The following is a 13,155-nucleotide window of genomic DNA, read 5'->3' as shown; positions in this document are numbered from 1 at the left end:
CGTTTCTGACCCAAGTGAGTTGCAAAGGGGTGTTTCTGTTTGGCAACTGTAGTTTCGATGGATTAAAATATTTTAACAACAGAAGGTCCTCAGACTGATCGCATTTAGTCACTCACTACCTAAATGCTGAGCAACCAGTTCTGGCTTCGGCTAAGTGTATTTTTACATGAACTATAAGGAAAATAGTCAACCACCGACATATACATATTGTATATGAGATATGAGTCTATCATCATTCGCTGTGGGTTCAAACAATGTTATTCTTTTATATTTATCATTTGTCTTGTCTTGTTTTTAAGGAGTGACAGGCTACCGGGTGCGTGGTATGCCCTTACCTGGGCAGCAGAGAGAGACAGAGGATAAGATTGTCAGGCCAGATGAAACATCAACATCTTTTGACAACCTCAACCCTGGTGTTGAGTATCGGATCATTGTCTCAGCTGTTAAGGATGACAAAGAGGGACTTCCTGCTACCACTACAATCCATACAGGTTGGATTTGCAAAACATTGTGATACTCATTCTTGCAAAGCACATGCAGACAATTGTCATCTCTCCAATATACACTTTGGATAAGTGGAAAGCCTTATGTGAATGTTATACAACAAAACAGTAGTGACGTTTTATTTTTGGTGCTATTTCTCTGCTTGGAGTTTCATTCAGCTTATCATATTAATGATGATGTCAAATATAAAGATTGTGTTTCCATTGTTTTGTACTGTTTATGCTGATGATACCATGCACACTCCTGTGTATGATATATAACTTGATCACAAGGGTGATGCTTTAAATAGTTGTCAGGTAGCATGTCATAGAACTTGGAAATCAGAACTTTTGGGATATCTTCGTTCTTTCTCTTCATATTTACCCGAACGTAGGTTAGAAACAATAACTGTTTTATTTCATTTACTATTTCTTTCATTTAATGCAATAATATACTCTTGAAAATCTAACTTCTTCGGTTGATTATAATACATACACATTTTTCCAAAGACATGAAAGTTTATTGTAACCCCTCCATCTCAACCGTATAGATATCTGAACCACAGACAAATTTGACCTTCTGCCAAATTCTGTGATCTTCGCCTTACAAGATGGACAAAAAGTTAAAATCTGAGCCAATTAAAAAGTTACAACACATTCAAAAAGTTTATTTTGTGTCTTTGGGATCTCTTGAGAACCGTACCCTTTCCCCTTTCCACTAACACCCTTAGAGGATAGCTGCAGAACTCCATAATAGACATACCTAGTCAGGAAGCATGCGTGTTTGGGGAGCTTCGGTGCACACATGACAAGATTCACCTCTTCACAGCTATTGACATACATTTGTTAAGCTCTTGTCATTATGTGTGAACGATTGCAAATTATTTTATGATAAAAGCACTTTGATTTTGAGAGGCTGTAACGTTATTTGTAAAGTATATCTATTGTCTGTTTTTTTTCTGACAACCACTTGATGACCAGACACTATTGCCAAAAAGAATGAGGTTCTCACCTTTAGTATTGTAAACAATTGTCTTTAAATCATGCTTTAAATCCCCAAATGTCACAAACTGGTCCAACACGTGGAACATGTCTTTCAATCCAGACAAATCTCACACTCTCACTATGTCTCTTCGAAAGGACCGTTTACAAACCCCCCCCCCCATCCACTTTCTCAACAATCCTCTGGAAGAAGTCTTTTCCTTCAAGCTTCTAGGTCTCACTATCTGCCATGACCTTTCCTGGGAAAGTCACATTTCCAACCTCGCCTCAAAAGCCAGTCGCCGACTGGGAATCCTCCGTCGTGCTAAGTCCTTCCTCGGCCCTCTTGAGCTCCTGACCACTTACAAAGCTTTTGTCCGTAGCCTGATGGAGTACTGCTCTCCCCTCTGGGCTGGTGCTCCTGCCTCCCACCTTTCTCGGCTTCACGCTGTCGAAACCAGGGCTTTTAAGATCATCGGCATCTCCCGCAATGAAGCTGAGTCTTTGGGCCTCTCACTCAATCACCGCAGGTTGGTCGGTGGTCTTTCTGTCTTCTACCGACTCCTCTCCAGCCTTGCCCCCCTGCTCTCTCTGCGATTTGTCCCCACCACATTTCCACAGGGCGCTCAAGGTCCACCAACAACCCCCTTCTGGTAAAACTACCAAAATCACGAATCACTGCTCATCTTCACTCTTTCATTCCTCTTTTTCCCGCCTTTGGAATAAACTTCCTCACTCTATTCTTTCCCATTCTTCCCTCCAGGCTTTCAAAACAGCTGTTCACCACCACCTCTTATCTTCCCCCATCCAAATCCTCGATCTTTTCTACCCCCGATAATCCACCCAAGCCCACTTCCTTCATTTCTCCTGCTTTCCTTCCTGAAAGTCCCTGAAATGTCCATCTTCTCTTCGCCATGTTCCCCGTCCCATCCCCATCCCTCTCCCTTCCACAGTTCACCTAATGTGTCTGTTCCCCACTGTTTTGTCCCTTCCACTCCCGCCCCTCTTGTCTCATGCCTCCTTGCTGTGAGTTGTGTGTTTGCTCTCATACGAGTCTCGACCAAGGTATACAAAAAAAAAAAAATTGGTGGAGGAAACAGCATGGCATAAAGATGTAATCATTCTGGAACAGAGGTATGAATGAAGCTCGTGTCAGTTTTGGTGATAGAATGCTCTGCTATTCAATGGGTCAATGAAAATTTTGACTGCTCTGCTGATGGTAAAAGTCACATTTTATACTTCGAATTGTGGTGGCATGAGTCCTGAATAGATGAATACTAAAATATTCCAAGTTCATTATTCATAGTTTATATTTTGGTTAATGTTCAGTTATTTAAACAAAATAATTCATGGACACAATGTTTTGGGAATCGATGAGATGACCGGACATTGTATTCATGCAGTACCCCCATCCCAGTCAGAATATATCTCTCTCTCTCTCTCTCTCTCTCTCTCTCTCTCTCTCCCCCTCTCTCTCTCCCCCTCTCTCTCTCCCCCTCTCTCTCTCCCCCTCTCTCTCTCCCCTCTCTCTCTCCCCCCTCTCTCTCCCCCCTCTCTCTCCCCCCTCTCTCTCCCCCTCTCTCTCCCCCCTCCCTCTCCCCCCTCTCCTCCCCTCTCTCTCCCCCTCTCTCTCCCCTCTCTCTCCCCCTCCCTCTCCCCCTCCCTCTCCCCCTCTCCCCCTCTCTCTCCCCCTCTCTCTCCCCCTCCCTCTCCCCCTCCCTCTCCCCCTCCCTCTCCCCCTCCCTCTCCCCCCTCTCCCCCTCTCCCCCCTCTCTCACCCCCTCTCTCACCCCCTCTCTCACCCTCTCTCTCACCCTCTCTCTCACCCTCTCTCTCACCCCTCTCTCACCCCCTCTCTCACCCCCTCTCTCACCCTCTCTCTCACCCTCTCTTTCACCCTCTCTCTCACCCTCTCTCTCACCCTCTCTCTCACCCTCTCTCTCACCCTCTCTCTCACCCTCTCTCTCTCTCCCTCTCTCTCTCTCCCTCTTTCTCCCTCTTTCTCCCTCTCGACACTGGTATGATGAATGGAACTTGCCTTTCAATCCAGGAAAATCTCGCACTATTGCACTAGAAGGATCATCAAACAAACCCACATATATGTCATGGTAATCCTCTGGAAGAGGTTCAGTCTCTTGAGCTTATAGGCCTCGCCATCAGCCTTGACCTTTCCTGCGCTGACCAGAGAGCAAAGCTGGCCTCCAAAGCCAGCAAAGGACTGAACATTCTCTGCTGGTTAAACGTTCAAAATACAGGTTGACTGCACATGTCAACACTTTTATTCTTCACTTCTCCCATCTATGGAACCACGTTCCAGAAACTGTTTTGTCTCACTCTTCTTGTAGGACTTGACTTCAAGCAAGCAGTGTACTAACATGTCTTGTCATCTTGTCATCCCAATTCTGACAACTATTATCTTTATTACCTTCATTAACCTTAACTAACCCAACAATCTTACTTGCTAGTTTCAGCATTTCCTCTACTCCTCCCACTCCTCTTTTCCTGTTGGTTCCTTTCCTTGATATTTGTCCGTCTGTCAGTTATACCTTGTTCTTCTTGAGCTCTGCTCCTGTAAAGCCAAAACAATCATCCCGGTTTTTGTGTCTCGGTTTTTTTCATCGTTAAGTGATTGATTAATTTACCAGCTCGATAGTCATTGCCTTCTTTAGGACATTTCAAGTAAGTGACCATCTCCATAATTCCTATTCAAAAATGGGCAAATATTTGGACCCAACATCCCTCTTCTTTCATTCCTTTCCCCCACACACTCCCCCCTTTTCCCATTCCCTTTCCTCCCCTATTCTTTCTATTGTCAAACTTCTCTCCTTCCCACCTCAACTTTCTTCCCTCCTCTACATCCTCCTCCCCTCTACATTCTCGGAAATTTTTGAGGGTCATCTTGGGATAAATTGGTACACAGAAAAATGTTTATGACATCATCGGTCATGTGATTTGGCAGCCATATTGGGTTGTTTTTTTTAAACCTTCAAAAATCTCTGAAATAGCTTAACATATCGAGTCAAAACTTTACACGTATGACCGCTTACCCATGAGGAACAAAACATTTACAGATCTGACATTATTGGTCACATGGTTTGGCAACCATATTGGATTTAGCTTAAAACCTATAAAAAATGTTCTCCAGAATTGCTGGCCAGATCAGGGGAGGGGGGGGGACTTCACATAAAAGTTCCCCAAGCTGAGGGGATACCAGAGGATTCATGAATAATTGATGTCATATGATCTGTCAGCCAGATTGGATTAAGCGAAAATCATTTAAAAAATTATTTCGCTTGAACCATTTCATGGATTGTTATGAAACTTCACAATTATAATCTAGTGATGATAGGGAACGTACGCTTTATATTTCAACCTGATCAGACACATGGTCTGGCAGCCAGAATTATTTAACTTCTTTGATCTGTGTTCTTTTTTATGTGTTTTTTTTTTAATGAGGCTCACTTGGCTGTGCCTGGGTTGGTTTGAGGGTAGAGGAGTAGCAGCTGAAATGCAAATCCTATCCAGGTTCCTCCTGATGACTTCATGTTTGCTTTTTTTCTTGTTCGGGTTCCTTCTGATCGCTCCAATGCAAGAGTGTACCAATTTGGTCTTCCACTTGATTTGAATTGAATTTATATTAATCCCATTCTGAATAAAATAATAATAAACGTCACGGGTCAGGGTCAAGTATGCGTTCAAAGCGGCGTTGCATCAAAGCGGGATATCTTGGTACCAGGTAATCACTGCCTGCAGTTATAAAGTGTCAGTTCCAGTTACGTCTATTATTTATTAGGTAACACACCAGAACACAAACACCACACAAAACAAGTCCTGGCGAAGGTCTGCAATCTCTGATTGCTCTTTTTCTTGTTTTATCTGCACCTCCACTCCCCCCCCCTTTCAAAATAGTGCCTGCCATAATATGTAGATTGTCTTTTTTTGAAAGCATAAATCAGCATAATTTTTCTTTGAGCACATAAAGCATTTAAAGTATTACATTCAGCACATTGTATCTGTTTGTGGTCATGTTGTATCCATTTGTGTTTTCACAACATAATCATAAAATTATTTTTGATTCAAACCTTTATCAATTTTGACTTATGTAATAGTCGGCAAGTGTATGTCCCATGGTAAGCAAGTTCGTCCTTTGTACGTCACATTCACCCTGTCTTTTGCTCTAATTTTCTTCAAGGCTAAGTGGAAATAATCACACAAATGTCAAAAAAATAACATTTAAAAGGGTAACATCCCATTTGTGTTGGGTGTGAATGCAGAACTGAGCAAACCGAAGCATCTCCAAGTGGAGGCCAACCCAGAAACTGGAGTTTTGATTGCGACCTGGCAGAAAGTTGATGCTCCTGGTGAGAATTCAAGCTTAGCTAGTTTACATGTACACCATATTTTATCATAAATAACACAAGATTCTCAAATCAACAGTAAGCACTGTTTCTTCCTGCCTTTCTTTGCTACTGCAGTTGTCGCATTGTAATTTTACCACAACTTTTAGGTTTGACAGGGTATCGAATTCGAGGCATCCCCCTTCCCGGGCAGCATGGAGTAACGATGCGCAAGATAGTGCCACCAGAACAGACATTCTCACTGCTGGATGAACTTACACCTGGAACACAGTACATCATCAGTGTCTTGGCAGTCCAGGATGGCAAAGATGGTCCACCTGCCATAACAACAGTGAATACTGGTGAGGAACATGATCATGGCCTCTTGGAATGTTTTGTTTTACAAAGGGTATGTATACTTTAGTGTCCTGTAAGATGAACATCATAAAGGATGGATTAAGATGATAGAAAAAAAATAACAATGGTAATAATTATAAAAAAATGTTAAATTTTGTGTTTGAAACTGTTTGCCAAATGTTCATTTTTGTACTTTGTGTTTAAGATCTGCAACGGCCTGAAAACCTTCAATTGAGGACTGATCAGGAGACTGGATACCTGACAGTGACATGGGAAAGGTTGGTGGATCGAGGTGAGTTTTTGGCCATCAGATTATTTAACATGGTGATATTTACCCCACACATGTGAAGCAAAAAGCGGGGTTAAGCAATTGGTTCACTTTGTCTGTCTGTCTGTCTGTCTACAAATGTCAGTTTATGATCGAGGAATAACTGAATTTCAATTGAATGTTATATTTTAAAGACAAATCGGAACATGAATCGGAAAATGAACCTGCAGTTCAGCGGTACTTTGGTTCTGAATTCGTGCCGATCGCACATGTGCAGAGAGGAGTGAGATAAAAAAAAAATTGACTGTCGAGTCATCAAACAAAATTGAAAATCATTCCAAACAGGAAATGTATTGGTTATAAGGACGTTATAAAGGACGCAAACAATAGGAATGAAGAACTAATGTAACATGTTAAATAAGGTGGTGTGAAAGATGCTGCATGAACAGCGGTAAACTTCTGATTTTTTTTTCTACAACCTTTAAATATTTATTTTATTTCAATTGAATTATATTCTTGAACACTGCAGAACACAAATGGCCTTTTTACAATTTCAAAGCCCTTCCATTTAGCAGTACTTGGATAAAATATTACTGCGTTTTATGTCATCCCGACCAATCAAATTTGCTGCTCAGAGACCCCACCCATGTCCGTATTTTTCAAGTCTGCATGAGGTAAGGTGTTCTATGAACTCTCTCGTTAACCTCCGCCATCGAACATGGATGGAGGTTACTGTTTTCACCCCTTTCTGTTTGTTTGTTTGTTTGTTTGTGAACAGTATTATGGAAAAACTCCTTGACGGATTTCGACGAAACTTGTTGGGGGGGTTAGGTATGGTCCAAGGATCATGCCATTAAATTTTGGACTTGGTCCAAGTCCAAATCCAAATTTTGGACTTGGTCCCCCCCCCCCCAAAAAAAATTTAGAGAAATTTTTTTTTTTTTTTTGCATTTCTACATATTTTAAGTGATTTCCAAACCCCCCCCCCCCAAAAAAAAAAATTGTTAGAGAATTTTTTTTTGCATTTCTACATGTTTCAAGTGATTTCCAACAAAAAACATGCCAAAATTATAATTGCGGCTGATTTTGGAACTTCAGGTGGATATACCCACGCAAAATCAATTTCTGTCTCAAGGAATCTAGTTATGACGAATACATTGAGTATGTAAAAGTTAAAAGTAAAAGGTAAAGTTGCAAACTATAACTCTGTGAGCACTGTTGACATCAAATTGAATGAATAGGATATCAGGTTCACTTGAGTGACCTCGCAGTATTGGCGGCGGAGGTTTTGCACTCTACCGAGTGCTCCCCCTCTAGTTACTGCATGTATTTGTCATTATTCGTATAGGTACATGTTATATATTAACAAAAACGACCGCACTGCAGTCACAACATGCGACAAAATACATACTGTTGCGGTTCTCGGAACCGCATGCATACAACAGATAGGTGTCCCAAGACAGTTATTCCATTATTATACGTGTAGATAGTCCCCTTCCTTTTGTTTAGCGGGACAACAAGGGAGTGCGTTGTGATGATCTAATAGCTAGGGTTGCTTAAATCATTTTCTCCTTCATTTTGTCCCCACTCTTCTTTTCGTCTGATTATTCCTGAAGTAAATGCACAGAGATCCTCGTTCCCAGGCGAGCCCTAGACCCGGCGTGTGCGGCTAGTCATGTCATACGCTTGGCAGTGGGGGATTATCGACTCGGGCTTCCGATGGTCTGGGGAGGATTGCTGGTTGCATTAAAAAGGCATGCGAATGAATAACTCTTAAGAGGCTGCACGAATGGTGTTTTTTCACAACACAGGAAACACAGCCAGCACGACGCCCATGCTGCACGAAACGCGTACGGCGGCCGATAAAGACGACTCCACGCCATGTTTGGCGGGATACGAGTGTGCGGAGTAGAAGCGGCTTGTCCCTTTTCAACCTCAATATCAGACACATATTAGTGTTCGCTCCACACACACACACACACACACACACACACTAGCGGAGTCCTGTGAACGCGAGTGCTGGCCACGTGCGTAATGGCCGAACTGCACGCACTGTATGGAATGTGCTCGAAAGCAGACACGTACGCCGCTCGCGAAACGTGCATAGATTTATCTCTAATGATGTACCTTCAGCCCTCGCTGGCAGCAGCGGATTCTCCATGGATGGTGAGCATCTTCTCGTCTCTACGGCCAGCAAAGCTGCGATCGAGCCGGGGAATGTACAGTGCGGGCCACGTTGGCGCGCGGGGCGAGCGCGTTGATCGACACTGATCGAACGCCCGAGCGGGCATGCGGGACCCACGACCGGTCACCCGGGCACGGCCTGGGGGTTTTTGCAGGACGATTCGCTTGCCAATTTTGGTGTGGGCGATTCATGTCATCTCTTGGGGTTGGAGCAGAATATTCCCGCTGTCTGGGATGGCCTTGCCGGAAACGAAGTGAGGCGGTTTCCGGCCAAAGTTGGTGGGCCATGTGAGGGGTTGGGGCCAATTGGATCGCCTGATTCAGGTGATGATGTTTTGATTCGGCACGACCCCTCCCCCCGAGCTGCAAGTCCTATAAAGGCCGGAGCAGTCCCTCTGCCTCTCTCTTGCTCTTTCTCTTTCTCTTGCTCTTTCTCTTTCTCCGCCTCTCTCCCGCTCTCGGCTCGCCTCGTCGACAACCACCACGACCCGCCTCCTGCTATCTGGACTCCGTCTCCTCATCTCCGCCCACACGACATCGACCCCACCTGCCTACCTGGTCCCGCCCGCCACTCCACTGGTGCCTGTCTGCTTAAGTAAGACTGCAGAAGATCGTTATTGTTATTATTGTAATTATTTTCGTGTTAAGTCTGCTCTGTGTCCCCCCTTTTGTAGATTATCATGAGGAATGTTCCCTGCTCGTATTTGTCTTTTCTTCCATTGATCCAACATGGTCCGAATCCTAGCTTAGCCAGGACTTTATTCCCAACGATCCGTTCCTCTTAGCCGGTACGTCCTTGGCAGTGTCGCTCAGCTGCATCCGATTCGGTAAAGTGATCCGGTCCAGTAGAGTGATCCGGTTCGGACAAGGTGTATTGAGGGTGTGTTCCCCGTTAATTAAACCACGTGATTAATTAGGTAACCCGATTAACCCATAGACGAGAGGACCCTAGGTCATGCGGTTGAGTTATTGGCATCCACGGTCGGTTTAGTGACCCGCCACGTCACAGAATTATCCGTGTGCGACGGCCTACAATTCTGGGGAGTCTGGTGGGAACAGAGATAGTGATCTTCACCTAGTGGTCTTCACCTCCACCTAGTGGTCTTCTTACCCGACCCCCGGCCCGCCACAATACTTTTCGCCTTGCTCGTCTCGCTCACCAGAGAGAAGTCATCCGTGAAGTGAAAACGTCCTGAAATGTGTGTGTGCATGTCTTGTCCGTCGCCAGCACCCAGCCTTGCCATGCACCCACTCACCAAAAGCCTTGGACGCCGGTCGACATATGAGGGTGGGGGGGGGGGATGAGGCACCGAGATCATCTGCTGCGGGTTTAGACCCTGGTGCTGCGACACGGGCAGCTCCTCACACTTCACAAAATTGGTGACGTACAGTGGCCCACACGGTCCGTTGGTGACTGACCCGCGCCTCACTCGTTGTGACCGACCTGTCTCTCACTCATTGGCAGCGCTGCTCACTCCCACACGTGCACCACAAGCTCGCTTTCTCAAGCACTGGGAAGGACGAATTGTCTCATTGTTGGCGCTGGTCAGACACCCACACGCTCACTCGCTCGCTTCCTCGCTTGCGCGCTCACACGCTTCCTCGGTTGCACACTTCCTCTCTGGCTTGCTTCTTCCCTCGCGCGCTTCAACTTTCACTTTCTTTCTCCTCCTTTCTTCCTTTTTGGCTCGCTTGCTCGCTTCTCTTCTCATTTGCTTGCCTGCTTCTCGTTCGCGTCTCTTCTCACGCACTTCCTCTCTCGCTTTCTTTCTCCTTCTTTTGAACAGACCTCTCCAACTCTTTTTTTATATCTGTGGACGGCTTTGTGGGCGCAGATTCCCCCCCCCCAAGCTCACCCCGCCCCACTTGCGCACCGTTACCATGACAACCCCTGCGCTCAAAAAAAAAGCGGGCGTAGGCGCTCGCGAAAGAAATATGTGCATAAACGTTGATGAGGAAAAATAAGGTGGGCGCCAGCGCTCGCTAAAGAAATGTGTGTAAACGTGTCTATCGTAAAGAAAAAAGCTTCCCATAAGAGAGGGGATCTATTCTTTACCCTTCTTAATGCATCACGTTAAAAATCCCATTAGACATGGGGATGGGGTTAATCTGAACATGCATTTAGGAAATAACTGTCTTAGGACCTGGATGTGTGGATGGATTCATCAGACCGGATTCTAAAATCCGTAACAATATATATAAATAAATACCTTTGTTTTTGTAGAAAAAGGTCCATCTAACCAAAACTAACTTGATATACATTGCTATTTTAAGTAATAAACATGCAAGTATAGAGCCGGTCTTAGGTGACATTCATCCACTTCCCAGCAAGCTTCCTCAAGCATATCTACCCCAAGCTTTGGCACATGTCTGTTTTATTACCAAGTTGACCATTAATTTTCAGTCACATACCAGTGCAGAGGAATGCTTTTATTTTACCTACCATGAAGAAATAAATGTCAAATTACATCTTCGATGGTCTGCTCTGCTCCTTTTTATTATTTACTAGTGATCTCGTATTTTCTGTGTGGGGGGAGTGGTTGTGTGACCAATACTCCGTAAAAGTGTATCATACATCTTCATCTCAATGTACACACTCACACACACACACACACACACACACACACACACACACACACACACACACACACACACACACACACACACACACACACACACACACACACACACACACAGTACTCATGGAATAGCAGAATTTCTTTCAATGTGTCCTTTCTCTCCCACCTACAAAATACAGATGTAATTGTCGGAATGACATTGTGATGTGTTCTTTTATCACCTGCAGAAGTGACTGGCTATCTGGTGCGTGGCGTGCCATTGCCTGATCAAGATGGTGAAATGCAAGAGAAGATTGTGAGACCAGATCAGACCTCAGTGTCCTTAGAGAGGCTCAATCCTGGTGTGGAATACAAAATCACCGTCTCTGCTCTGAAAGACAATAAAGTGGGAATTCCTGCTAGCATGACATTTACCACTGGTAAGAAATAATTGCGAGATATTGTTTTTTGTTTTTTTGTTTTTTTGTTTTTTGTTTTTTGTATACCTTGGTCGAGGCTCGTATGAGAGCTAACACACAACTCACAGCAAGGAGGCATGAGACAAGAGGGGCGGGAGTGGAAGGGACAAAACAGTGGGAAACAGACACATTAGGTGAACTGTGGAAGGGAGAGGGATGGGGATGGGACGGGGAACATGGCGAAGAGAAGATGGACATTTCAGGGACTTTCAGGAAGGAAAGCAGGAGAAATGAAGGAAGAGGGCTTGGGTGGATTATCGGGGGTAGAAAAGATCGAGGATTTGGATGGGGGAAGATAAGAGGTGGTGGTGAACAGCTGTTTTGAAAGCCTGGAGGGAAGAATGGGAAAGAATAGAGTGAGGAAGTTTATTCCAAAGGCGGAAAAAAGAGGAATGAAAGAGTGAAGATGAGCAGTGATTCGTGATTTTGGTAGTTTTACCAGAAGGGGGTTGTTGGTGGACCTTGAGCGCCCTGTGGAAATGTGGTGGGGACAAATCGCAGAGAGAGCAGGGGGGGCAAGGCTGGAGAGGAGTCGGTAGAAGACAGAAAGACCACCGACCAACCTGCGGTGATTGAGTGAGAGGCCCAAAGACTCAGCTTCATTGCGGGAGATGCCGATGATCTTAAATGCCCTGGTTTCGACAGCGTGAAGCCGAGAAAGGTGGGAGGCAGGAGCACCAGCCCAGAGGGGAGAGCAGTACTCCATCAGGCTACGGACAAAAGCTTTGTAAGTGGTCAGGAGCTCAAGAGGGCCGAGGAAAGACTTAGCACGACGGAGGATTCCCAGTCGGCGACTGGCTTTTGAGGCGAGGTTGGAAATGTGACTTTCCCAGGAAAGGTCATGGCAGATAGTGAGACCTAGAAGCTTGAAAGAAAAGACTTCTTCCAGAGGATTGTTGAGAAAGTGGATGGGGGGGTTTTGTAAATGGTCCTTTCGAAGAGACATAGTGAGAGTGTGAGATTTGTCTGGATTGAAAGACATGTTCCACGTGTTGGACCAGTTTGTGATTTTATCCAGATCTGCAGTGAGTGAGAAGCTGCTGCTTGCCGGTCTGAGGGATGACAGATGGTACGGCAGAGGGTGGAGTCGTCGGCAAAGAGAAATAGAGGATTTTCCAGAGAGTCCGAGAGATCATTGATGAAAACCAGAAAAAGAACAGGGCCCAGAACGCTACCTTGAGGAACTCCAGCCTGCACAGGAAGAGGGGATGAAAGAACTCCATTTAGGGCCACACGTTGACTGCGACAGGAGAGGAAGTCTGCGAGCCATGAGTGGAGATGGCCTTGAATACCATGGGAAGAGAGTTTGGTGAGTAGGGCAGGGTGCCAGACTGTGTCAAAAGCACGTGATATGTCCAGGGATACGGCTCGGATTTCCTGTCTGGGATTGAGGACCTCCATCCATTGATGGGAGAGCAGAAGCAGCATATCCAGGGTAGAGTGACCTGGTCTGAAACCAAATTGATGATTGGAAATCAAGCCATTGGAGAAGAGGAAGGATTTCATATC

The 13,155-nt window shown here is 45.0% G+C and overlaps 1 protein-coding gene across 5 annotated transcripts in view; it reads left to right on the top strand.

Annotated features, from left to right (window-relative positions):
• The window catches only part of LOC147031599 (uncharacterized), a 595,949-nt gene that overhangs the window by 419,498 nt on the left and 163,296 nt on the right, over positions 1–13,155 (top strand). For all 5 annotated transcript variants that reach the window (XM_085865857.1, XM_085865848.1, XM_085865859.1 and 2 more), the window contains 6 exons: positions 1–14; positions 300–491; positions 5,738–5,824; positions 5,971–6,162; positions 6,363–6,449; positions 11,416–11,607. The exon at positions 1–14 is cut by the window's left edge and continues 73 nt beyond it. In XM_085865857.1, coding sequence (XP_085721983.1) covers positions 1–14; positions 300–491; positions 5,738–5,824; positions 5,971–6,162; positions 6,363–6,449; positions 11,416–11,607 — 764 coding nt within the window. The remainder of the gene's footprint in view (positions 15–299; positions 492–5,737; positions 5,825–5,970; positions 6,163–6,362; positions 6,450–11,415; positions 11,608–13,155) is intronic.

Source organism: Eptatretus burgeri, chromosome 2 (assembly GCF_056783735.1).
Source record: "Eptatretus burgeri isolate ZD-2024b chromosome 2, Ebu_testis_v1, whole genome shotgun sequence".
Lineage (NCBI taxonomy): Eukaryota > Metazoa > Chordata > Myxini > Myxiniformes > Myxinidae > Eptatretus > Eptatretus burgeri.
Note: the sequence above shows the minus strand (reverse complement) of the source record. Positions and strands in the feature narration are given on the sequence as shown.